At 68.6% G+C, this 22,342-nt stretch overlaps 9 protein-coding genes across 9 annotated transcripts; 6 read left to right on the top strand and 3 right to left on the bottom strand.

Moving 5' to 3' along the window:
- Nucleotides 1-15: 15 nt before the first annotated feature.
- On the top strand, nucleotides 16-4,384 carry MICPUCDRAFT_54013 (uncharacterized protein; the record flags this gene model as incomplete). The annotated part of the gene is made up of 4 exons (XM_003064000.1): nucleotides 16-707; nucleotides 818-1,046; nucleotides 1,225-2,607; nucleotides 2,780-4,384. The coding sequence occupies 4 exons, from the start codon at nucleotides 16-18 to the stop codon at nucleotides 4,382-4,384; spliced, it is 3,909 nt and encodes a 1,302-aa protein (XP_003064046.1).
- Nucleotides 4,385-4,477: 93 nt separating this feature from the next.
- On the bottom strand, nucleotides 4,478-5,469 carry MICPUCDRAFT_49120 (uncharacterized protein; the record flags this gene model as incomplete). Its single annotated transcript, XM_003064190.1, has 2 exons — nucleotides 4,478-4,977; nucleotides 5,146-5,469. The coding sequence occupies 2 exons, from the start codon at nucleotides 5,467-5,469 to the stop codon at nucleotides 4,585-4,587; spliced, it is 717 nt and encodes a 238-aa protein (XP_003064236.1). The 3' UTR covers nucleotides 4,478-4,584.
- Nucleotides 5,470-5,969: 500 nt separating this feature from the next.
- Nucleotides 5,970-7,363, top strand: MICPUCDRAFT_54015 (uncharacterized protein; the record flags this gene model as incomplete). Its single annotated transcript, XM_003064001.1, has 4 exons — nucleotides 5,970-6,151; nucleotides 6,297-6,433; nucleotides 6,586-6,854; nucleotides 7,034-7,363. 4 exons carry the CDS (start codon nucleotides 5,970-5,972, stop codon nucleotides 7,361-7,363), a joined length of 918 nt encoding a protein of 305 aa, XP_003064047.1.
- A 159-nt stretch (nucleotides 7,364-7,522) lies between these two features.
- MICPUCDRAFT_54016 (uncharacterized protein) lies at nucleotides 7,523-9,882 on the bottom strand (the record flags this gene model as incomplete). The annotated part of the gene is made up of 3 exons (XM_003064191.1): nucleotides 9,595-9,882; nucleotides 8,418-9,358; nucleotides 7,523-8,251 (listed from the first exon to the last, which is right to left on the bottom strand). Exons 1-3 carry the CDS (start codon nucleotides 9,710-9,712, stop codon nucleotides 7,523-7,525), a joined length of 1,788 nt encoding a protein of 595 aa, XP_003064237.1. The 5' UTR covers nucleotides 9,713-9,882.
- Nucleotides 9,883-10,093: 211 nt separating this feature from the next.
- On the top strand, nucleotides 10,094-13,408 carry MICPUCDRAFT_49122 (uncharacterized protein). Its single transcript, XM_003064002.1, has 2 exons — nucleotides 10,094-10,862; nucleotides 10,965-13,408. The coding sequence occupies exons 1-2, from the start codon at nucleotides 10,335-10,337 to the stop codon at nucleotides 13,296-13,298; spliced, it is 2,862 nt and encodes a 953-aa protein (XP_003064048.1). The 5' UTR covers nucleotides 10,094-10,334; the 3' UTR covers nucleotides 13,299-13,408.
- Nucleotides 13,374-14,309, top strand: MICPUCDRAFT_66335 (uncharacterized protein; the record flags this gene model as incomplete). Its single annotated transcript, XM_003064003.1, is given in 3 exon segments — nucleotides 13,374-13,446; nucleotides 13,458-13,803; nucleotides 14,144-14,309. The coding sequence occupies 2 exon segments, from the start codon at nucleotides 13,634-13,636 to the stop codon at nucleotides 14,307-14,309; spliced, it is 336 nt and encodes a 111-aa protein (XP_003064049.1). The 5' UTR covers nucleotides 13,374-13,446; nucleotides 13,458-13,633.
- A 1,836-nt stretch (nucleotides 14,310-16,145) lies between these two features.
- On the top strand, nucleotides 16,146-17,051 carry MICPUCDRAFT_66337 (uncharacterized protein; the record flags this gene model as incomplete). Its single annotated transcript, XM_003064004.1, has 1 exon — nucleotides 16,146-17,051. One exon carries the CDS (start codon nucleotides 16,146-16,148, stop codon nucleotides 16,992-16,994), a length of 849 nt encoding a protein of 282 aa, XP_003064050.1. The 3' UTR covers nucleotides 16,995-17,051.
- A 398-nt stretch (nucleotides 17,052-17,449) lies between these two features.
- Nucleotides 17,450-18,570, top strand: MICPUCDRAFT_46014 (uncharacterized protein; the record flags this gene model as incomplete). Its single annotated transcript, XM_003064005.1, has 3 exons — nucleotides 17,450-17,563; nucleotides 17,756-18,031; nucleotides 18,202-18,570. The coding sequence occupies 3 exons, from the start codon at nucleotides 17,450-17,452 to the stop codon at nucleotides 18,568-18,570; spliced, it is 759 nt and encodes a 252-aa protein (XP_003064051.1).
- Nucleotides 18,571-18,739: 169 nt separating this feature from the next.
- Nucleotides 18,740-22,266, bottom strand: MICPUCDRAFT_43287 (uncharacterized protein; the record flags this gene model as incomplete). Its single annotated transcript, XM_003064192.1, has 2 exons — nucleotides 18,740-21,884; nucleotides 22,232-22,266. The coding sequence occupies 2 exons, from the start codon at nucleotides 22,264-22,266 to the stop codon at nucleotides 18,740-18,742; spliced, it is 3,180 nt and encodes a 1,059-aa protein (XP_003064238.1).
- Between the last annotated feature and the right edge of the window lie 76 nt (nucleotides 22,267-22,342).

The raw sequence follows: 22,342 nt of genomic DNA on the forward strand, positions 1-22,342 counted from the left end.
CGCGCGCACGGGTTGATGCTCGCCGGGGCGTTCCGGTGCGCGTCGAGGAACGCGCGAAGGCACGCGCGCGCGAGCGCGTCCGCGGAGGCGTTCTCAGCGGAGGCGGCTCGCTTCTCCTCCTCTTCGTCGCCCCTCCTTCACCGCATCCCCGAGGAGGTGCCGTTCCGCCGCCGCCTCGTGCGCTGGTCCGCGGTCGGCGCGCGCTCCTTCGCGTCGTCCGTCGCGTCGTCGTCGTCGTCGTCGTCGTCGTCGCCGCCGCCGCCGACGCGGTCGATCGCGTACGTCCCTCGATACAAGCGCGACTCGAGAAGACCGAACGCGAACCCGAGACCGAGCGCGGGCGCGGGCGGCGGCGAGGGCGAGGGCGAGGGATCGACCCCCGCGCGGCTCACCGCGAGGGCGCGGCGGCGATCGGCGAAGGAGCGCGCGGCGGCGGTGGACGTCCCGAAGATCAGCAGAACCGCGCCGGACGTCGTCGACGACGACGGCATCGACGGAGGAGGCGAGATGGGGAAGAGGAGGGCGAAGAAGGCGCCGGGAGCCGGGTACGAGGTGTGCGCGCGCGACGGCCGCGTGTACGACGCGCGGGGAGGGGAGCTGGGAAGGAAGCAGGTGGGCGGGGACGCGTACGCGCAAGTGGTGGCGCTCGGCGTGGACGCGGGCGAGGACACGAGCCCGGGGGTGCTCATCTTTACCAACCGCCGACGGTGCGCCGCGCGAAGAACGCGCTCTGCCCCGCGACTAAACCCTCTGAACCCTCTGAACCCTAAACATCTGACCCTAAACAACGAACGCCTCGCCGCCCGCCGCGTCGCAGGTACGTCTTCAACGTCGGCGAGGGGTTTCAGCGGTTTTGCGTCGAACACGGCGTCGCGCTGCGGAAACTGGAACGCGTGTTTCTGACGCGCGCGAGCGCGAGGACGTCCGGGGGGCTGACCGGGATGCTGCTGACCGTCGCGGACGAGAGAGGGAACCCGGTCGCGACCGGGGCGCAGAGGAGCGAGGCGTGCGACATCCCAGAGCTGACCGTGCACGGGCCGCCGAGGGTGGGACGGCTGCTGGGTGCGTCTGCGATTTTTTTTTTTTTTTTTTTTCGATCGATCGGTCGATCGATCGACGCCGCCCTCTTCGCCCGCCGCTCCGTTCTGTTCTGTTCCGAGCGACGAACGACGCGCGCCGCGGCCGGTGAATGCCAATATACTGCGTTATCTTCCGCATGAGTAGGGGGTCACGGACGTTCCCTTAACACGGAGCGCCGCCCTGCGTCTGAGGACAACAAACACGAGGAGGCTCGCGGCGGGCGTCGTCGACGCAATTTTATTTTTTTTGGTTTTTTTTGGTTTTTCCCTCGCTCGCTCGGTCCTTCTCCGCCCGCCCGAAGCGTCCGTCGCCGATACCAGCGTCCGTCCGTCGCCGCCGCCGGTGAATTGCAATCATACTGCGTTATCTTTCCCACCCGCGGGGACTCCCGGCGGTCCCTTTACACGGACCGTCGCCCTGCATCTGAGGAAATCATACACACATGAGGCGCGAGCGAGCGACGGAGCGTTTTTTTTTTCTCTTCGCGCCCGCCAAACCCGAGCGTTTTTTTCTCATCCATCCCCGCCCCTCCCTCCCTCCCCCTCGTGCGCAGGCGCGTTCCACACCCTCGTCGGCACCAACCGAAACGTCAAAGTCAACTCGCGACCGTTCGAGCTCACCGCGCCCGGCGGCCCGACCGAGCGCCACCCCCACGCGCACAAGGACGAGCAGATGGAGGTGACCCCCGTGGTGATTTCGCTTCCGGCGACGACGGCGACCCGGGGGGGCGCGTCCGGGCCGTTCGGCGACGTCGCGTCCCTCGGCCGTCACGTCGCGAAGCGCCAGAAAACGATGGAGGAGGGAGGAGGAGACGTAGGAGGTTTAGACGATGCGGGTGATCCTGGTAGTAACGGTCATAACCAAGGCGTTACCTCCGCGCTCGTGCTCGACGAGACCGAGGCTGAGGCGGTGTGCTACGGGCTCCAGATGGCGCCGTCGGCGGGGAAGTTCGACAACGCGAAAGCGGAGGCGCTCGGGATACCCAAAGGGCCCTGGTGCTCGGACCTCGTCCACGGGTACTCGATCACGCTGGAGAACGGCACCGTGATCGAGCCGAGCATGGTCGTCGGAGCGCCGACGACGGGCGCGCGCATTTTCATCGCCGACGTGCCGACGACGCGTCACCTCGCGGAGATCACCAGGGAAGGGTCGCCGTCGTACAACGCGCTTCGAAAACTCGGACATGTGTCGGACAAGAAAGTGTCGGACGAAGATCTAGCGGTGTCGGAAGATACGGACGCCGCCTTTCCGATCGGCGACCTCGGGTGCGTGTTCCACCTCACCCCGTCGAGCGTCGCGAACACGCCGGAGTACGAGGCGTGGACGCGCGACTGCGAGGCGTTTATCAATCCCGCGAGAACGACGACGAAGACGACGACGACGAGAGACGGCGTCGAGACGACGACGACGACGACGACGACGACGCCGGTGCGGCACGTGTTCGTGAACGCGCTGACCCACGCGGACGCGCCGACGTTTCGCGCGTCGCACATCGTGAGCCACCGCGTGAGCGCAGTGGACGACAAGGTGCGTTCTCATCACACTGGTCCCCATACGACCGCGTCGGCGTGGTGAACGCCGATCCTTAAGGACTTTTCCCGGCGTCTCTCTCCGCCCATCACACCTCGCTTTCAATCCCGACACACCTCGGCGCCTTTCAGCTCCACCTGACGCCTTTCAACTCCACCCCGACAACAAGGTGTTCCCGCCGCGGAGCGCCAAGGCGGCGTGGACGCAGCGGATCGCGTGGGCGACGGACCGAGCGAAAGTCGCGGACGACAATTGGGTCAGAGCCGCCGCCGCCGCCGCCGCGAATAACGGGAGCGGCGACGGCGCGGGGACGACGACGTCGTCGTCGCCGCCGCCGCCGCCGACGCCGATCGTTCACCCCGGCGTGAACAACACGAAGTACGTCTTGATGCCGGTGGATAAACAACGCGTCGACGCGACGGACGCGCGCGCGCCGCCGGCGATGTCGGGGAGTTACATCAACTACGACCTGGCGCCGCACGCGTTGAAGAAGATCGTCGCGGACGCGGAGGCGACGCGGTCGGCCGCGGCGGCGAAGGCGGAGGCGGAGGCGGAGGCGTCGTCGGCGTTGGAACTGGAACTGGAGCCGGAAGCGAAACCGGCGGAGGCGAAACCGAAACCGCCCACGGGCGCGGAGCTGCCGACGCCGCGCGCTTTGCGAGGGCTCCGCGAGGGCGACGTCGAGCTGTCCTTCCTCGGCACCGGCAGCTCCGCGCCCGCCAAGTACCGCAACGTCAGCGGGATCTTCCTCGACGTCCCGAGCCGCGGGTGCATGTTTCTGGACGCGGGCGAGGGGACGTTCGGGCAGCTCAACCGGCTGTACGGCGCCGCCGGCGCCGACGCGCGATTGCGACGGCTCAAGATGATTTGGATCTCGCACGTGCACGCGGATCATCACGTCGGCGTGCCGACGCTGCTCGCGGAGCGACGCGCGCGCATGATCGCGTCCGGGATCGAGAACCCGCCGCCGCTCGTCGTCGTCGGCCCGCCGGCGCTTCGGAGGTATCTTCTCGCGTACGAGCAAGTCCAGCCGTTGTGTTATCATTTCGTCGCGTGCCACGAGGTCAGGGAAGACCGCTGGGCGGCGGCGGCGGCGGACGCAAGACGTTTCCCAAGTCTAGGGTTCTACGAGGAGCGGAGTTTGAATCTCGTGCGCGCGGCGTGCGAGGAGATGGAACTCGCGCGCGTCGTCTCCGCGCCCGTCGTGCACTGCGCGCAGTCGTACGCGGTGTCCGTGGAGGCGAAGCCGCGGGAAAAAGAATTAGTAGTAGAGAGCGAAAACGCCCCCGCCGAAAAGGCTGCCGACGTCGTCCCCGGGTGGAAACTCGTCTACAGCGGCGACACGCGTCCGTGCGAGTCGCTCACGCGCTTGGCGACGGACGCCACGGTCCTCGTCCACGAGGCGACCTTCGAGAACGACATGGACGAGGACGCGATAAAGAAGCGGCACAGCACCACTCGCGACGCGGTGCGAACCGGCGTGGAGGCGCGCGCGTATCGAACGATTCTGACGCACTTCTCGCAGCGGTATCCGAAGATCCCGGTGCTGGACGAGAGCGTGAGCGAGCGGACCGCGGTCGCGTTCGACATGATGCGCGTGGACTTCGCGCGCGATCTGCCGCGATTGCCGAGCCTCGTGCCCGCGGTGCAGGCGGTGTTCCTCGACCCGGAGGAGGTGTTCGGAGGCGGCGGCAATAATACCGCCGCCGCGAATAAGAAGAAGAAGTGGGGGCCGCCGCCGCGGGGGGGGTCGAAGTCTCCGCCGAGGCGATGACGCGCGCGAAGGAAGACTTTTGAAGGATCCTGGAAGCGATGCGCGCGTGTAGGGCGCGGAGACGAGACGAGACGAGACGAAGTGACGCGCGAATGCGTTGAGCGTAAAAATGTACTTCGTCACTTCCGTAGACTTTTTCGGCGGCCGTCCGCGTCCCTCCTCCGCTCCGACGTCGCGCGAATGAATCCGTCGACCGTCCGTCACACGAGGAACACGTTGGGCTTCTTCTTCACCGTGACGTCGCCGAGGTCGACCTTGTCCAGCTTCGCCGCGAGGACGAAATCGTTCGCGTGCAGGCCGTTCACCGCCGCGGTGTGCAGCTCGATCCTGACACCCGGCCCCTCCACGAAACTCGCGATCGTCTGCGCCTCCTCCTCAGCGACAGCCTCGAGACGCGTTACCACCTCCGCCGCCTTCGCCTTGTCCCCGCCGGTCGCGAACTCCCTCCTCAACACCTCGTGCGCATCCACGATCCGTATCTTCCAGTCCGCGACCTGCTTCTGGTACACGAGCTTCTGCGTCTCCTCGATCGGCGGCTCGCCCGCCTCCACGGCGACGCACGCGCGAAGGTGCAGCGCGGTGAACTCCTCAACCTTGCGTCGGGGTGGAGTTCAAAGGCGTCAGTTGAAGTTGAAAGGCGTCGAGGGCGGGGATTGAAAGCGAGGGACCCTGGGCGGAGAGAGACGCCGGGAATAGTCCTTAAGGATCGACGTTCACCACGCCATCGCGGTCGTATGGGAACCAGTGTGAGGAGAACACACCTTGCGCGGGATCTGCAGCATGTGCTCCGTGTCCGCCTCGCCTATGGACTTGGCGTTGAAGTTGGACTCGAGCTCCCCCGCGGTCGCGTCGCGCGCGCCGAAGTCGCCGCCGAGGCCGGCGAGCTCCTCCATCTCTCTGCGCGTGCCGCGCGTCGCGAGCGACGCGCCGCGGTTTTCGGCGGAGGAGGAGGATTTGAGGGCGGCGGCCGCGCGAAGAATGCGCGGCGGCGCGGTCGCGGTCGCGTTCGCGCCGCGCGCGTTGGACGCGGACGCCGCGCGCGCGAGGGGCGCGACGGCGGGCGTCGCGACGGTCGCGGTGAACATGACGGGTCGGGTCGCGAGGCCGGTGCGCGTGACGAGCGACGTCGCGCGGTGGGATGTCGCGCCGTCGGAGCTCAACCTGACGGCGACTTCTGGATAGGGAAATTGCTTTTTCCGTGACGTGAGGCGCTGGAGTCCTGTGAGCCTTTTTGTATGAGCAACAGTCACCCGCGTGCACGTAGCCCTACAACGTACTACCTCGCGTTCGTCTCCGTTCTGTTCGTGCGCACGAGAACACGACTCCCCACTGTCTCGGCGCGCGCGCTCGCTCTCCCCCCGCGACGACGATGCGGCCGCGCCGGCGCGCGGCATCGCGCCTCCTCCTCCTCCCCCCCCCCCTCCTCCTCCTCCTCGCGTCCGCGCGCGTCGCCGCCGTCGCCGCGGACGACCCGCTCGCGGCGTTCCGCCCGCCGCGCGGGCTCGAGTCGTACCGCCTTCCGTCGTCGCCGCGCGCGACCCTCGCGCCGCCGCCGCCGCGGCCGCCGCCGCCGCGGCCGGACGCGATGATCGAGACGACGACGATCGACCCACAAACAGACCCGGTCGTCGTCGCGGCGCGCGCGTCGCTCTTCGACGCCGTCGCCGCGGAGCTATCGCGCGACCTCGTCGTCGCGTCGCAGCAGGCGTCGCACACGTCGACAGACTACGACCCCTACGACCTCGACAGGTTCGACGCTATACACTGGTCCCCATACGACCGCGTTCGCGAGGTGAACGCCGTCCCTTAAGGACTTTTCCCGGCGCATCTCTACGCCCACCCCTCGGTTTCAATCCCCGCCCTAGATGCCTTTGAACTCCATCTGACGCCTTTCAACTCCACCCCTCGACAGGTTCGACGTCTCCGACGCGGACCTCGAGTCGTTCGACGTCCTCCATCAGACGCGGTTCCGACGAGAGGCGCTCGATCTCTTGATGGAAGACCTCGAGGAGGAGATCGAGAACCTGATACCACCGCGCGGCGGCGGAGGTGAGACTGCTCCCCGTACGACCCCGTTCGCGTGGCGCGCGCCGTTCCTTGAGGACTTTTCCCGTCGTCGCGTCGCTCTTCGCCCGCGCTTCCCTTTCAACGTACGTTTGACCGGTAAGACGTTCGACTGACCGATCGCTTCACCCACGCAGGCGGCGGCGGCGTGACCAACGTGTACGTGACGTACGCCGACGACGCCGTCTCCCCGAGGACCGCGTCGTCGTCGTTCGACCCTTACGTCCCGCAAGGCGTCGTCGGGCGGTTGATGCAGACGTTGACGTTCGGGTTCAGCGCCGCGTTCGCGGACAACCCCACGCTGATCGACGACTACCTCCGGTGCTCCGTCGCGACGCGCCCGTGCACGATCGAGGAGACGCTCCGTAAGGCGCGTTCGTATTCACGCCGGTCCCCGTGCGACCGCGTCGGCGCGGTGCACGCCGTTTCTTGAGGACTTTCTCTCCCGGCGGTCGTTTCTCTCCGCCCAGGGTCCCTCGCTTTCAATCCCGACACACACACCTCGACGCCTTTCAACTCCGCTTCTGACGCCTTTCAACTCCACCCCGACATCTTCGCTTCGTACTGTGGACCCTCGACCCTAAGTGCACGTACGAGCCGAAAGGGACGTGGTACCGAGAGCGACGCAGCCGCGTGAACGCGCCGCTGTCGTGGCCGTACTGCGAGTGGGATCTCGAAAAAGTCTATCAGCACTGCACAGAGTTGGAGCGGCAGTCGTCGACGTGCGACCCGGAGGTGGCGCGAGACAGGATGCGACGCGCGGCGTGGCTCGAGAGCGAGGAGGAGAGAAGGACGGCGTACGTGACACGTCAGCGTGCGGAGATGGAGTATGCGCGGGGCGCGAACCACGGGGCGTTCGGGTTATCCGTGGACGCGGAGTCGGCGCCGGCGGGAGGGCGCGGGCGGTGGACGTGACGTCGACGCGACGCGACGCGCGCGCGCGCGAGAGAGAGAGAGATTTTCTTTTGGCGTTGATAACGCGTCCGTATTCTTTTCATACATCTCGTCGACCGACGCGCTCGACGTGCTCGCGTCGTCGTCGCCGCCGCCGCTCATCGCTCGCTCACCGCTCGCTCAGTTCATCTCTCCGTCGAGGAGGTTGTTGATCCCGCTCGTCGCGTCCCCCGGCGTGACCCCGGACGAAAACGCCGGCGACAGGTCGATCGCGCTCGGGTTCCGCCTCCCACTCGAATCCGCGCGTCCGGCGACGCCGAGCGGCCTCATGTCGTCCCTCGCTGCTGCCGCCACCGCGTCCGCGTCGACGCTCATCCCCGCGAGCCTGCGTCGAGACGCGTTCGAGGGCTCCACCTGCCACATCGAGTCCTCCGCCGCGCTCGGACGCGCGTTGATGTCTACGTACGGTCGCAGCCACGCGCCTTGGTAAATCTGCTGCGGCCGCATGATTTTCAGGTCCGGATCCGTCAGCTGCTCGCGCCAGTGCGCGAGGTACCCCGCCGCGCGCGGGATCGCGAAGAGCACGGTGAAAAACTCGGGCGGGAACCCGAGGGCTCTGTACACCAAACCGCTGTAGAAGTCGACGTTCGGGTAGAGATTCCGATCGACAAAATACGGATCGGACCGCGCGGCTTTCTCGAGCTGAACGGCGACGTCGATGAGCGGGTCGCGTCCGACGAGAGAAAACACCGTCTCCGCGACGCCGCGAATGACGTTCGCGCGCGGGTCGAAGTTTTTGTACACCCTGTGTCCGAACCCGGACATCTTCTCCTTCTTGTTCTTCACGCCCTCGAGGAACGCGGGGATGGCGTCCGCGGTGCCGATGCGCGCGAGCATCTTGAGCACCGCCTGACGACGAGGGTCGAGGGTGTTTGCCCATAGGAAGCGGCGGCGGGGTGGAGTTGAAAGGCGTCAGCAGCGGAGTTGAAAGGCGTCGAGGGCGGAGATTGAAACCAGCGAGGGACCCTGGGCGGAGAGAAACGCCCGCCGGGCGAAAAAGTCATTTTTAAGAAACGGCGTTCACCGCGCCGACGCGATCGTACGGGGACCAGTGTGCATGCTGCGAACGCGCCTCGTTGGCGCCGCCGTGGAGCGGCCCGTACAACGCGCCCACCGCGCCCGCGACGGCGCTGTACACGTCCACGCCGCTGCTCGCGAGGTGCCTCGCCGCCGCGGTCGAGCAGTTCATCTCGTGCTCCGCGTGCAGTAGGAACATGACGTCCAACGCTTTGGCGAGCCGCGGGTTGGGGCGGTGATGCGGGTCGAGCCCGGCGTCGAGCATGTAGAGGAAATTTTCCGCGTAGGATAGCTTCTGGTTCGGAACCGCGGGCGTGCGCCCCGTGTTTCGGTGGTACGCGTGCGCGGCGAGCGTCGTCATCTTCCCTATGATCCGCACGATCTGCTTGTCCTGCGTGCCGTGCTCGGCGTACACGTTTCCGCCTCGCACCGCCGGGTTCTGCTCCGGGTGAAACGTCGACAACGCGTTCAAACCCGCCAACACGACGCCCATCGGGTGCGCGTCGTGCGGCAGCGCCTCCAGGGCTTGGACCACGGGCACGGGTAAAGCGCTGTGCCTCATGATCGTCTCCTCCCACTCCCGCAGCTGCGGCGCGGAGGGTAAGTCGCCGTACACGAGCGCGAACGCGGACTCGAGGTACGAAGACTTCTCCGCGAGCTCCTCGATCGGGTAGCCGCGGTAACGCAAGATCCCCGCGTCGCCGTCGATGTAGGAGATCTTGGACTTGCACGGCGCGGTGTTCATGTAACCCGGGTCGAAGAGGCGGAGGCCGGCGCCGTCGCCGCCGGCCGTGATCGCCCTGAACGCGGTCGCGGCGACGTAGCCGCCGGGTTGGATCGGAATCTGGTACTTTTTCTTCGTGCGGTTGTCGACGACGGTCAGCGAGCCCGGGCCGCCGCCCGGGCTGGGGCGCTGCGTCGACGCCGCCGCCGCGGACGCTGTCGTTTTGGCGGGAGATTCATCAGGGGAGGGGGACGAGACGCGAAGGTCAGCCGGGGGGGGGGCGACGGGAGGGCGCGGGGGCGGGAGGGAGGGAGGGAGGGAGGGAGGGATCTCGCGGGCGGCGAGACGCGACGCGTCGCGCCGCTTCGAGACGGGCGATTCCTCGCGTCGTCCGATCCGAGAGTCCTCCGCGGCCGTCGCGGCGAACGCGAGCGGCGGGGGAGAGACGCACCCGCGGCTGCTGTGGGGTTCCTCTGCACGTCGTCTTCATCGCGCGCGCCGCCGTCGAGGTGGCGGCGGATCGCGCCGACGCGCGCGGTCGCGCGGTCGTCGGACGCGCGCGTCGGCATGCCTCTCGATTCGTCCAAGAGGGTGGGCGCGGCGCCTTGATTTATTTAACAAGGGGGGGCCCGGGGCGGGGCGGAATCGCGCTCGGGCGTCGGCGCGCTTCGCGGTGCGAAGACGACGTCGAGGACGCTCCGCGAGGGACGGAGGGCGGGGAACGACGGGGGCGCGTCGATCTCGGCGCGGCGTCCGCTGTGGACGACGAGGGCTCGTCCGCGGTCGCGTCGTTTTATCGTTCGATCGAGTCAGCTTTACCCTTTCGGATCATCTAATGATGAGTCAGCTTTTACCCTTTTGCTTCTCCGACGCGGCGGCGGGGCATTCGACGCGACGCGCGGCCGCGGACGTCCGCCGACCCACCCCGTCGCGCTCCAGCGTCGAATCTCGCGCGCGTCCGCGCTCGCCGACGCGCGCGCGGCGTCGCGTCCGCCCCCGCGCGCGCCCGGGTCGCGCGCGGAATCCCCCCCGCGGCGAAGCGTCGCGGCATCTTGCTGACCTCGTGGGAGTTGGGACGTTCGCTCGTCGTCGCGTCGACTCCGCCCGCCGCGCGTCGTCCTCCCCGCGGCGGAGCGGAACGGAACGAAAGAAGAGCGGCGGAAGAGGGCGGCAGAAGATACCTCCTCTTCGATGTCGGGGCGCGAGCCGCGTCCGCCCGCGATGCACGCGCTGACGTCCTCCGCGGGAGGCGTCTCGTCGTCGCGCGGCGGGAGAGGCGCGGGTAACAACGTCGGCATTGACTCGTCAAAGCGCGCGCGGATCTTGCCGAGCGGGAGCGGCGGCGCCGCCGCGACGTGCCCGGCGCCGTCGCCGTCCTCCGCGCTCGCGCTCGCGAAGCGCGCGCTCGCGCTGCGCGTCGTCTTCGACGCCGCCTTCGCCAGCGCGCTGCGCGGCTACGACGCGCGGCTCGAGGCGACGCGTAGGGCGCTCGCGGTTCGAGGGTACCGGCGCGCGCAGCGATTCCTTCCGACGCGGAAAACCGCGGGCCGTGTCCTCTTCGCCGCGGCGGTCGCGACGTGGTACTACCGCGCGAACCGCGCGCGGTGGGCGCGGCTCGCGGCGCACCGCGAGAAGCGCGCGGCGCTGCAGCGCGAGCTCGACGCGGCGACGTGCTACGAGGAGTACAAGCGCGTCGCGTACGCGATGGAAGAGCTTCAGGTGCGTTCTATACAAAAGTTTTTCACCCACCGCCCGGTTTCAACGTTTGATCGCGTCCCCTTTCAACTGACCGGTGAGTTGTTTTTGTGGAATGCCCCTCAGATCGCGTTCGAGGAGACGGAGGAGGACGGCGGCGCGGATCGGGATCGGGATCAGACGCCGACGTCAGCGGACACTAGCGACCACCAATCGTCGATCGACACGTCGTCTTCATCCTCCTCCGGATTGGACAAGAAAGCGAAGGGCCAATCGAAGCGCGCCACGTCGGCCGCCGCCGCCGCCGCGAAGAAGAAGACGCGCGCCGATCGCGAGCCCGAGCCCAAGCCGAAGGCGTCGTCGTGGTGGATCGCCCATCACGCCAAGCCCATCTACGACAAAGAGCTCATTGAAGAGCAGCTCAGACTGCTGCGCGCGCAAAGAGCGTGCGGGGACGTCTTCGAGATGATGTTTAACCTGCGCGCGGACGTGCTGCGTAACCTGGGGAACATGTCCGAGATTGGACGGAAGCTCCACGAGCCGCTGTGGGGGGTGCCCAAGGCTGTGCGAGAGTACATCGACGAGACGCGCGCGCAGCTGCGGATGATCAGCAACGAGCACGACGTCCCGACGCAAGAGAAGCTCGCGTTTCTTCAAGAGACGCGTCACTGCTTCGGTCGGACCGCGCTGCTTCTCAGCGGCGGCGGCACGCTCGGGACGTTCCACGTCGGCGTCGCGCGCGCGCTCCACGCGCGCGGGTGCCTCCCGCGCGTCATCACCGGAAGCAGCGTCGGAAGCGTCGTCGGCGCCATCATGGCGAGCCGCACGCCGGACGAGCTCGAGGAGTTTTTCAGCGAGAAACACTTCGCGCATCATCTCCCGGACATGACCTTCTTCAGCGGCACGGACTTCTTCTCGTCGATCCAACACCTCATGAAAACGGGCGCGCTGCACGACATCGACTTCTTCCAGCGCTGCCTCCGCGCGCTGCTCGGCGACCTCACGTTCCAGGAGGCGTACGACCGAAGCGGCGGACGCATCTTGTGCGTGTGCGTGTGCGCGACGCGAGCCGGGGAGAAGCCGAGGTTGCTCAACTACCTCACCGCGCCGCACCTCGTCGTGTGGAGCGCGGTCGCCGCGTCGTGCGCGTTCCCGTCGCTGTTCCCGCCGCAGCCGCTGCTCGCGAAGAGCCGCACGGGGAGTTTTGTGCCGTGGCAGCCCGAAGGGAAGCTCGGCGCGAGGCTCTGGCGCGACGGCTCGCTCGAGAACGACCTCCCGATGCAAGGCCTCAGCGAGCTCTTCAACGTCAACTACTTCATCGTGTCGCAGACGAACCCGCACATCGTGCCCATCCTGCGCGTGAAGCGTTGGTTCGCGTCGCAAGGTCCATGGTGCGCGATGCTCGCGTCGTTCATCGAGAGCGAGTGGCGGCACCGCTGCACGCAAGTCTTGGAGCTCGTTCCGTGGATCGACGCGTTTGATTTCGCCAAGCTCTTCGGGCAGCAGTGGGAAGGGCACGTGACCGCCGTGATGGAGTACAGTTGGTCGCAGTTCAAGAAGATCGCGGCGAACCCGACGAGGGAGTTCCTGTTCGAGACCGCGACGATGGGCGAGCGGAGCATGTGGCCGAAGCTCGCGACGATCGAGAGCAACTGCGGGATCGAGATGCAGCTCGACGAGTGCGTCCGCGGGTTGCGGGAGAAGCTCAGCGCGCGGCAGCACGGGCACCTCTTCAAACAACGCGGCCGCGTGCCGTCTTGGAACACGATCAACTACGCGGGGAGAGATTCGTATCTCCGGATGCCGAGGGACGCGCACGGGAGCGCGGGCGCGGTCGGCGGCACGGGCGCGGGCGCGGGGGGGAACAGCGCGGGGGCGAACAGCGCGGGGCGCGAGTTTGGCGGTCACGCGCAGCCGTCCGCGGGGTCGGCGGCGCTCGCGCGAGACGGCGGCGGCGGCGGCGGCGACGGCGGAGGGAAATCCAATCTTCTCATCGACGCGGGAGAGAGAGAGAGCGGGATGTCTCGCACCAGCAGCGAAGGAGGATCGCTCCAGGAGTTCGCGCAGCTCATCGTGGACGAGGCCACGAGCGCGCGGGAGCGGGAGAGACGGAGCCACGAACGATGCGGCGGCGGCGGCGGCGGCGGCGGCGGCGGCGGCGGGATCGACGTGGACGACTTGGCGTCGACCGAACGGCTCGTGCGCGCCATCGCGGCGATGCCGGAGGGCGGCGTCAAGATCGGCGCCCCCGCGATGATGCTTCCGGAGACGTTCGGCGTCATGAGCGACCGCGGCGGTCAGCACGGCGGCGTGGGCGGGAGGACGTCGGGAAGCGAGCGCGAGGCGGACGGCGGCGGCGGCGGCGCGAGGGACCGTCCCCCCGGGTCGCCGAACCACGTGCACGCGTTCAGCGGCGCGAAGCACGGGTCATTCGTCCGCGGGCCGGGGACGCTGAAGTAATATTTTTTTTACGACGATTGGGCGGGGTTGGGTAAGAGTAAGAGACGACGACGTCTGAACGCGTATGTAGGTACTTCGTTGAAAACACAAACAAAACCAAACATTCTTTCTTCTCTTTCTGTTCTTCTCTCTTCTCCGTCTCGGTTCGCGCGCGGCGGCGGTCTACTGGTGATACAGCGCAGATACAGGTCGCCGCCCGCCGCGCGCGTCGCGCGGGTCGTAACGTACCCTAACGTCGTAACGCTTCAAATGAAAGCGTTAAGGCCGCTGTTAGTGAGCTCCTTCTGGACCTTGACGTCCGCGTCGAGCGCCACGCCGACGGGGCCGAGGTTCACATGCACGGGCCGCGGGTAGCACGGCTCGTCCACGCTGCCGCGTCGGGATCCGGGCTTGGAGTTGGGCGCGGAGGTGGCTTGTTTCGCGTGGATATCGTGCGAGAGCCCGATGCCGAAGTCGACGGTGTCGTCGCACTTGCGGTCGGACGGCGCGCCCGCGATGGAGAGACCTGGGGATGCGCGCGCGGTGGTGAGCGGACGGTACGTTGTCGGGAAAAGAGCGAAAGCGACGACGGTCGCGTTTCGTCGTCGTCGAAAACGAATTTATCCGTCGCGGATGCGCGCGAGCGCGCGCGCGAATCGCGACGACTCCATCGATGCGTCGCGCGAACGCGGCCGTTCGGGGCGCTTGAATATGATGTGCACGCGCGAGCTCGCAGCGTCGCTCGACGGCGCGGTATCTCGCCGGCGCGCGACGAACGAATCGAGAAAAGATATTTTTGCCGCGAGCAACAACGAGGGAGAAAAAAGCGAAAGCGCGTTTCGCGGAAGGATGGATTTCCGACGCACCGAGCTTGCCGACTTTCTTGCACTCGTCCGTGATGGTCATGCTGATCGCTTTGGGGTTAACGTGAAGCGGTATCGCGTCGGGGCGCGTGAGGGTGTAGAGCGTGCGTTCGATGATGAAGCGCGTGCGGAAGGAATTGAAGACGTAGAAACGCCTTCTCGCTTTTGATATGATGACGAGGCAACAAGATTGATGAGCTTGATATGGGTACGGTACGACGAGTCTTTCAAGCGTGGGTCAAACTTCATACGTCAACGGGTCAAACTTCATCGACGCTTGAAAGCCAGATCTCCCGGCCTGGCGCCTGCGGTCGGCGTCCGGTTTGAAGCTCTCAGCCGCTCATCAGCGTCGCGCGCCTTCATCGTCACCGCGCCTCGCACCGCTCGGAGGCAGCACAGCACGCGCGACCGCAGCGCACCCTCACACAACACCCTCGCACACCCTCGCACACCGCGCGATCATGTCCGCGTGGGGCGCTCCCACGGCCTGGGCCAACCAGGTGCGACGCGCGCCGCTCCGATCGCGCGCTCGCTCCCCGCCCCCCACCCCTCTCCCGCCGCTCCCGCGCTCCGCCGCGCCGCCGCCGGACGCGACGGCTCGGAAACGCGCGCGCGCGACGCCGTCGACGCGCCGTCGCGCCCGCGCGACGCGCGGGCGTGACGATCGACCGCGGTGGAAGACGCGCGCGCGATGCCGTTGACGTCTCCGCGCGTCGACGCGCGCGCGACGGCCGCGCGCGACGCCCTCGGCGGCGGCGGCGTTTCGCCACAGCGCGGGAGAGTCCGACGTTTTTCGCGCGGACGGAGGACGCCTCGCGTCCGATCGATCGCTCGATCGATCGACCGCACCCCGCGCGATCGCCCCGCCGGACGCGCCGCCCGCCTCCGCGCCGCCCCCGACGCCGACGCCATCCACCCCCCCCCCCTCACGCCGCCCTCCATCGCGACGACCGCAGGCGGAAGAGGAAGCGAAAGACGAGGCCCCTAAATCTTTCGCCGCGGAGCGACAGTTCCCGGGCCTGGGACAAGCCATCGGAAAGAAAGCGTCCACCGCCGCCGACGACGACGCGATGTTCCCCACGCTGGGCGCCGCCGCCAAGGCGCCGAAGAAGGCGAACAAGAAGGGCCAGAAGATGTCCCTCGCGGACCTCGACGCGTTCGCGTCCGCGTCGGGCGGCGGCGGCGGCGGCGGCGGCGGCGGCGGCGGCTACCGCCCCCCCGTCGCCGGCGCCTACGCGCAGCGCGACCTCGATAACATCGTCCTCCCGACCGGCCCGGCGCAGCGCGACGACGACGACGACATGATGCAAGGCGGCCCCGGGATGAGGTACGGCGACGAGAAGCTCGGCGGCGCGTTCAAGGACTACGGCGGCGACCGCGGCGGCGGCGATCGATACGGAGACCGCGACCGCGATCGATACGGCGACCGCGGACGCGACGATCGAAGAGGCGACCGTTACGGCGACCGAGACGACAGAAGAGGCGGGTTCGACCGCGACGATCCCCGCGACGACCGCGACCGCTCGCCGGAGGGCCCGTCGCGCGCGGACGCGGATTCCAACTGGGGACGATCGAAACGCGAGATGTCTCCCCCCCGGCGCGGCGACCGCGGCTACGACGACCGCGACCGCGACATGCGCGGTGGCGATCGGCGCGATGGTCGGTACCCGTCGCGATCGCCGTCCCCGGAACGCGACTGGGGCAACCTCCGCAACCGCGCGGGCCCGCCGCCGAGGGACGACCGCGACGGCCGCGGGCGCTCGCGCTCGCCGTCGCCCGAACGCGGTGAGACTGCCTCCCATACGACCCCGTTCGCGTGGTGAACGCCGTTCCTTAAGGACTTTTCCCGTCGTCACTCTTCACTCGCGCTTCCCTTTCAACGTTTGACCGGTAAGACGTTCGACTGACCGATCGCTTCACCCACGCAGACTGGAGCAACATTCGCAACCGACCGGGACCCCCTCCCTCGCTTCGGGACGACGCGCGGGGGTACGAGGACCGCGGCATGAGGCCCGGGCAGCGCGCGGACGAGGCCGGGGACCGGTGGGGGAAGCGTGCGGAGGGACCGCCGCCGATGGACGGATACGACCGCGACCGCGACGGCGGCCGCGACGGGCCCGGGCGCGACGACGGATCGCGCCGCCCGCGGCTGCAGCTCAAGGCGCGCTCGGCGGATGCCGACAAGACGGCGGCGGCGATTGCTGGCGGCGGGTCGTCGCTCTTCGGCGGCGCGCGCCCGCGCGAGCTCGCGCTCCAAGAGGCGGGGAGGGACTACCGCAAGGAGGATCTCGTGCGGTCCGCGGGAGCGGTGAAGCGACGCGAGACGAACGACGAGAAGCGAATGAAGAAGGAGATCACAGAGTTGAAGGAGAACCTCGAGGCGTTGCCCAAAGGCGGCGAGGAGTACGACGTCATCCACGGCGAGCTCTCGGAGAAGGAGACCGCGCTCGCGAAGCTGACGCTGGAGCTGGACGATAAGGTGCGGTTCGCGCAGAGGAACGCGCCCGAGGGCGGCGATCGCGGCGGTGCGAAGAGAGGCGACGAGAAGGGCGGCGAAGGCGACGGCGCGGAGGGCGACGGCGCCGCGGACGGTGCCCCGGGGGAGAAGAAGGACTCAAGGTCCCGCGACCGCGACCTCGACCGCGGCTGGGGCGAGGGCAAGGCGGAGCGGCAGCGCGGCGGCTGCGGCAAGAGCGGCGGGGGAGATAAGAAGCCGGGTGGGAGCGGCGGCGGGAGGGAGTCGACGCAGCGGGAACCTCGCGCGCCGCGAGCGATGATGAAGGCGGCCGAGCCGGAGGCTGTCAAGGTGGTGTCCGGCGGGTTCGCCGCGCTGGGGGTGGACGACGACGCGTAGAGTGGGAGCGGCGCGGTAGCGCGATGCCGCGCGTGTACATACGATACAGTACGACGACACACGTGAACGGAACGCAGACCAGACCTCGAGAGATGCCGACTAAAAAAACGCGTCGTCAGACTGGATTCTACTCGCGTCCGGCGAGTCGTCGTCGTCGCGTCGTCCGGGAACGTTCTCGTCCAAAAGAGCCCGCCAGGTGTCGCGAATCTCGCGCGCGGGGGCCCCCCACACACCCCGGCGCGCGCGACCGCACGCACGACGCCCGGTATCGCGCTCGTCTTCCGCGGCGCACGCAACGCGAGCGCGAAGGCGACGTCCGCGCGAGAGGACCAGGGCCCGACGCCGCGTCCGGCGCCGACGTTTTGCGCGATCCGAGGGGGGACGAACGCGCGCGCGACCGTCAACTCGAGTTTTCGCCGGGTCCCCTCGACGCGTCGAGGGGACGCGCGGCGGGCATGTTCAAGCGGATGTTCGGCGGCGGGAAGGGCGCGGGCGGCGGCGCGCCGCCGCCGCCGTCCTCCGCGGCGCCGAGGAACACGCCGCTGAGCGCGGTCGAGCAGCTGAAGGACGTGCGTCCCGCGCCCAGATCTCGCGCCCGAACGGCGCTCAGATGCCTCGAGTCATCTCGCGCGTCAATTCGTCGTCCCCGCGCCTCCCCCGCGCCTCCCCCGCGATACCCTACACTCGAAACCCGAAACCACGTCACATCAACTGACCGACAAAATAACCGCGACGACACCTCACGTCACCACTCTCTTCAGACGCTCGCGATGCTGGAGAAGCGCGAGGCGCTGCTGCACAAGAAGATGGCAGCCGAGCTACAAAAGGCGAAGGAGTTTAACCGGCAAAAGAAAAAGAGCGCGGCGTTGCAGTGCCTGAAGAAGAAGAAGCTCTACGAGACGCAGATTGAAAACTTGCAGAACCACCAGCTGAAGCTCGAGGAGCAGGTGATCACGCTGGAAGGGAGCAAGACGACCGCGGAGACGTTCAGCGCGCTCAAGAACGGCGCGGGGGCGATGAAACAGATCAGCAGGCGCGTTTAATCATCTCACCGCACCGGTCCCCATACGACCGCGTCGGCGCGGTGAACGCCGATCCTTAAGGACTTTTCCCGGCGCATCTCTCCGCCCATCCCTCGGTTTCAAAGCCCGATCGCGATGCCTTTCAACTCCGCTTCTGACGCCTTTCAACTCCGACCCTCAGAGAGACCAACATCGACAACATCGACAAGGTCATGGATGACATCAACGAGCAGTCGGAGAAGATGCGCCAGGTCCAGGAGGCGCTCGGGCAGCCGGTCGGGTACAGCGCGGATCTGGACGAGGACGAGCTCGACGCGGAGCTCGCGGAGTTGGAGGCGGAGGATCTCCTCGAGGAGGAGCTCGCGCCGCCGGCGACGGCGCCGGCGACGGCGGCGGCGGCGGCGCCGCGAAAGGTTGTCGCGCCCGCCGCGCCCGCGGCGCGGCCGGCGCCGGCGGTCGCCGCGGCGATGCCGGCGATGCCGTCCGTCCCGGGGAAGAGCTCCGAGGACGAGGAGCTGGAGGCGTTGCAGCGGGAGATGGAGCTGTTATCGTAGGCGCGCGTTTTGGTTTTGGGTTTTGGGTTTTGATCGTCGGTCGAGAACGAGAACGAGTCTTGTCGCGTTCGTTGAATGACGCAAACGCGTCGTCGACTACACGAGTCGTCATCATCGCGTCGCGTCCGCCCCCCTCCTCCCATCCATCCCGTCCCAACCCCCGTTTGAATCAAATCAGCACGCGCCCCGCGCCCGATCGCAGCAAACTCCCACCGCGCCTCGCCTTCATCGCCGCCTCTCTCTCCGCGGCAGCCCTGCGCTTCGACACGAACGTCGGCGACTGCGGAAACGTCAGCGCCCGCTCCTCCGTCGGTCCCACGCCGACGCCCGCGAGCTCGCCGTAATCCGGCATCGGCCGCGCGACGAAGACCGTGCTCTTTCGAAACTCCGCGCGGAGCCGCGCCTCCTCCTCCGCCTCCGCCGCCTTTTTCGCCTCTCTCTCGCGCTCCTCCTCCGCGTGCTTCCGCGCCATCTTCTCGTCGAACGCCGCTCGCGACTTGGCTCGCGTCTCCGCGTTGCGCGCGACGTTTTCCATCGGCGTCGTCAACGGCGTCGCCGACGCCTCGAGCTCGAACATCGGGTTGAAGTGCGTCGTGGGAATCGCCCTCGCGTGGAACTCCGTCTTCGCCTTCGCCGCGGCGTCCTCGTCCGCGCGGCGCGCGCTCTCGCGTCGCTTCTCGTACTCGTGAAGCGCCTCGCCGCGGAGGTTGAAGGGCTGAAACGTCGTGAGCGGCTTCTGCGCTTCAAACGCGCGCGTCGACGGCCGCGGCGCCTTGAGCGTCGACGGCGGCGCGGGCGTCGCCTCGAAGCGTCGGCGCTCCGCGGCTCTCGCTTCCTCCTCCGCGACCGTGCGCTCCAGGACGCGCTCCGCGTACGCGCCGCGTTTCTCCGTGCACAGATCGAACGGCTCAAAGGCGGTGAGCTCCCCGGTCCAGCGCTTGTTGGTCTTTCGCGAGGACGGCTCCGCGGACGGCGCCGCCTGCGCCTCGCACGCGAGCTGATTCACCGCGCCCCATCGAACCGCGCGTCGCGACGTCGTCAAGTTCGGCGACTCCGGGACCGTCGCCGGCGCGCACGCGTTCCACCCGCCGTTCTCCTCCTCGCACGCCTTGCGTCGCTTCGTGTCGCGCGTTTTCATCTCAGCCTCCTCCGCCTCCTTCTCGGCGCCGCGCGTCCGACCCAGCGTCTTCGCCATCGGTCCTCTCGCGCGGTCCGCGTCCGCGCGCTCTTTCGCCGCGAGCTTCGCCGCCGCCGCCGCCGCGGTCTTCGCGGCGGCGTCGCCCGCGCCGAGAAGCACGGAACGCTTCAGCGGACGCGCTTTGAATTTTTTACGCGCGGCGATTTGCTCGAGCTCGAGCTCCTCCGAGGACTTTTGCGGCGGGCCGCGCGCGCGAATCGCGCGCGTGATGGCGGGGGACACCGGCCGCGTCAGCGGCCTCTCTTTCGCCTGACCTCGCGACGTCGTCGCCGCGCCCGCGCCCGCGCCGCCGCGCGCTTCGTCCACCCCGCGAAGGGATTTCGTCGTGAACCCGTGGCACCTCTCCGCGATGGACTTGTACGGGCTCGCTTCTTCCCCCGTACCTTGCGTCCTCGTCGTCATCGCGTGCGTTCGCGACGACAACGCCGGCGCGACCGGTCGCGTCAGCGGCTTCGGCCGCACGCGCCCGCCGCCTCTGCCGCTCGCTCGCGCCGCGCGCTTCGCCGCGAGCGCCATCGCGCGCTTCTCCGCGGCGCCCTCCGCCTGCGCTTTTTCAAACGCGAGCTCCTCGGTGGTTTTCCCCACGCGCGCGCGCTTGTTCGGTTTCGAAATCGCGGGAGACTTGGGCACCGTGATCGGCTTGACGCGCGGTCCCGGCCCGGCGGTTCGCGCGGACGCGGACGACCGTGCGACGACAGATTTCTTGGGGACGCACGCGGGCGGTGGCGCCTCCGCGATTTCGCGCGGGCGTTTACGCGCCGGCTCGGGCCCTTCTTCTTCTTCTTCTTCCGGCGAGGTCTCCTCTGCAGTCTCCATCGTCGCCTCCATCATCGGCTGCGGGGAGTGTTCCGGCTCCGGCTCCGCCGCGCCCGGCACGCGCGACGGATCCACGAGAACCCTGACGGCGCCGCCGCCGGTGAGGCCTTTCCGTCGCGGGCGCGGCGCGAGGACGGGGAGTGGCGGCTCGACGAGCGGCCCCGCCTCCTCCTCCGTCGTCGTCGTCGTCGAGGTCGAGGTCTTCGTCGTGGAGGACGACGCGAGGCGGCTCGGCGTCTTCGTCGCCGCGTCGCCGCGCACCGGTCCGAGCGCGACGCCCCCGCCGCCGCCGGCGGCGGCCATCGCCGCGAGCCGCGGCGACGCGCGCGGGGTCTTCGACGACGACGTCGACACCGCGGGCGCGATGGTCATCGGCGTTATCGACGACTTTGTCGCGCTCGTCGTCGTCGTCGTCGTCGGCGTCGTCGAAGCCGCGGTCGCGGCGGCGCGCGGCGTCTTCGCCGTCGCCGCGATCGCCGCCGCGGCTTTGGCCGCGGCGGCTCTTCGCGGAGAGGATCTCGTCCCGACCGGCGTCGTCGTCTTCGTCGTCGTCGTCGTCGCCTCCACCGGCGGCGTCAGCATGATCACGACCTTCTTCTTCTTCGCGGTAGACTTCTTCTTCGTCGACGTCGCGGTCTCGGGCGTCGGCGCCTTCGCCTCCGGCTCCGGCGCGTCGACGTCCATCATGTCGACGTCCTCCGTCCCCGCGCCCGCGCCCGTCTCCTCCTCCTCCTCCGGGGAGGTCGTCGTCGCCGGCGTCTTCGCGCGGCGGCCGTACGTCACCGGCGTCTTCCTCCCGCTCCCGCTCGCGGCGCGCGGGGTCCTCGTCCGCCGCCGCGCGGTTTCTGCCGCCGCCCACGTCGCCTCGGGATCCTCCGCGGGCGTCGTCGTCGTCGTCGTCGCTTTCTTCGCCGCGCTCCTCGTCGTCGCCGGCGTCTTCCCCGCGACGACGGCGGCGCCGCTCGCGCCGTTCGACGGCGTCAGCGCGCGGCGGTCCGGGGTCTTCTTCCCCCCCGCGCTCTTCAGGATGCTCTTCGGAGGCGCGCGGCGCGCAGACGACGCCGGGGTCTTCGCTCGCGCGTCGGCGTCGGCGGCGGCGGCGGCGGCGGTCGCCACGTCGTTTTCCTTGTCGTCCTCAGCGGCTCGCGACGCCGCGGGCGCGGGCGCGGGCGTCTTCGCGACGACGCGCGCGGGCGTGGATAAGCCTTTCGTGTGCGCGGTCTCGAACCACGCGTCCGGGTTCGCGTCCGTCGCGTCCCCGGCTTCGAAGTCGTAGTAGTGCGGAGCGCAAAACTCCCACCTGTTTCGTCGTCGTCGTCGCGAGGGTGGGAAAGATTTGATTGAGATCCGGGGACGGGCGCGGACGCGGCGAGAGAGGGCGCTCGAGGGGCGACGACGGCGGCGGGCGGCGGGGTGCGAGCCGCGGCGAGGGATGCGAAGGTCGACGCGGATGATCCACCGCGTTACGAGCGATCGCGGACGCGCGAGCGCGAGCGCGAGAGGGGCGCCGCGCGCGCGTCCGCGACGCCGACGACCGCGAGGACGGCATTCGTGGCACGAGCCTCCCCGGACGCGACGACGCGCGCGTCGCGCGCGGGAGCCGCCGCCGTCGATCGATTTCGGGACGGGGACGCGCGAGGAACGTACGCTGCTTCCTTCTGGAACGACATCGGCGCGGACATGACGCCCGCCGCGCTCCCCGGACGCGATCCCCGCGTCGCGTCCGCGCGCAACGACTTTTTACTAACGGACGCGACA

This window comes from Micromonas pusilla, assembly GCF_000151265.4.
Source record: "Micromonas pusilla CCMP1545 genomic scaffold MICPUCscaffold_16, whole genome shotgun sequence".
NCBI classification, from domain to species: domain Eukaryota; kingdom Viridiplantae; phylum Chlorophyta; class Mamiellophyceae; order Mamiellales; family Mamiellaceae; genus Micromonas; species Micromonas pusilla.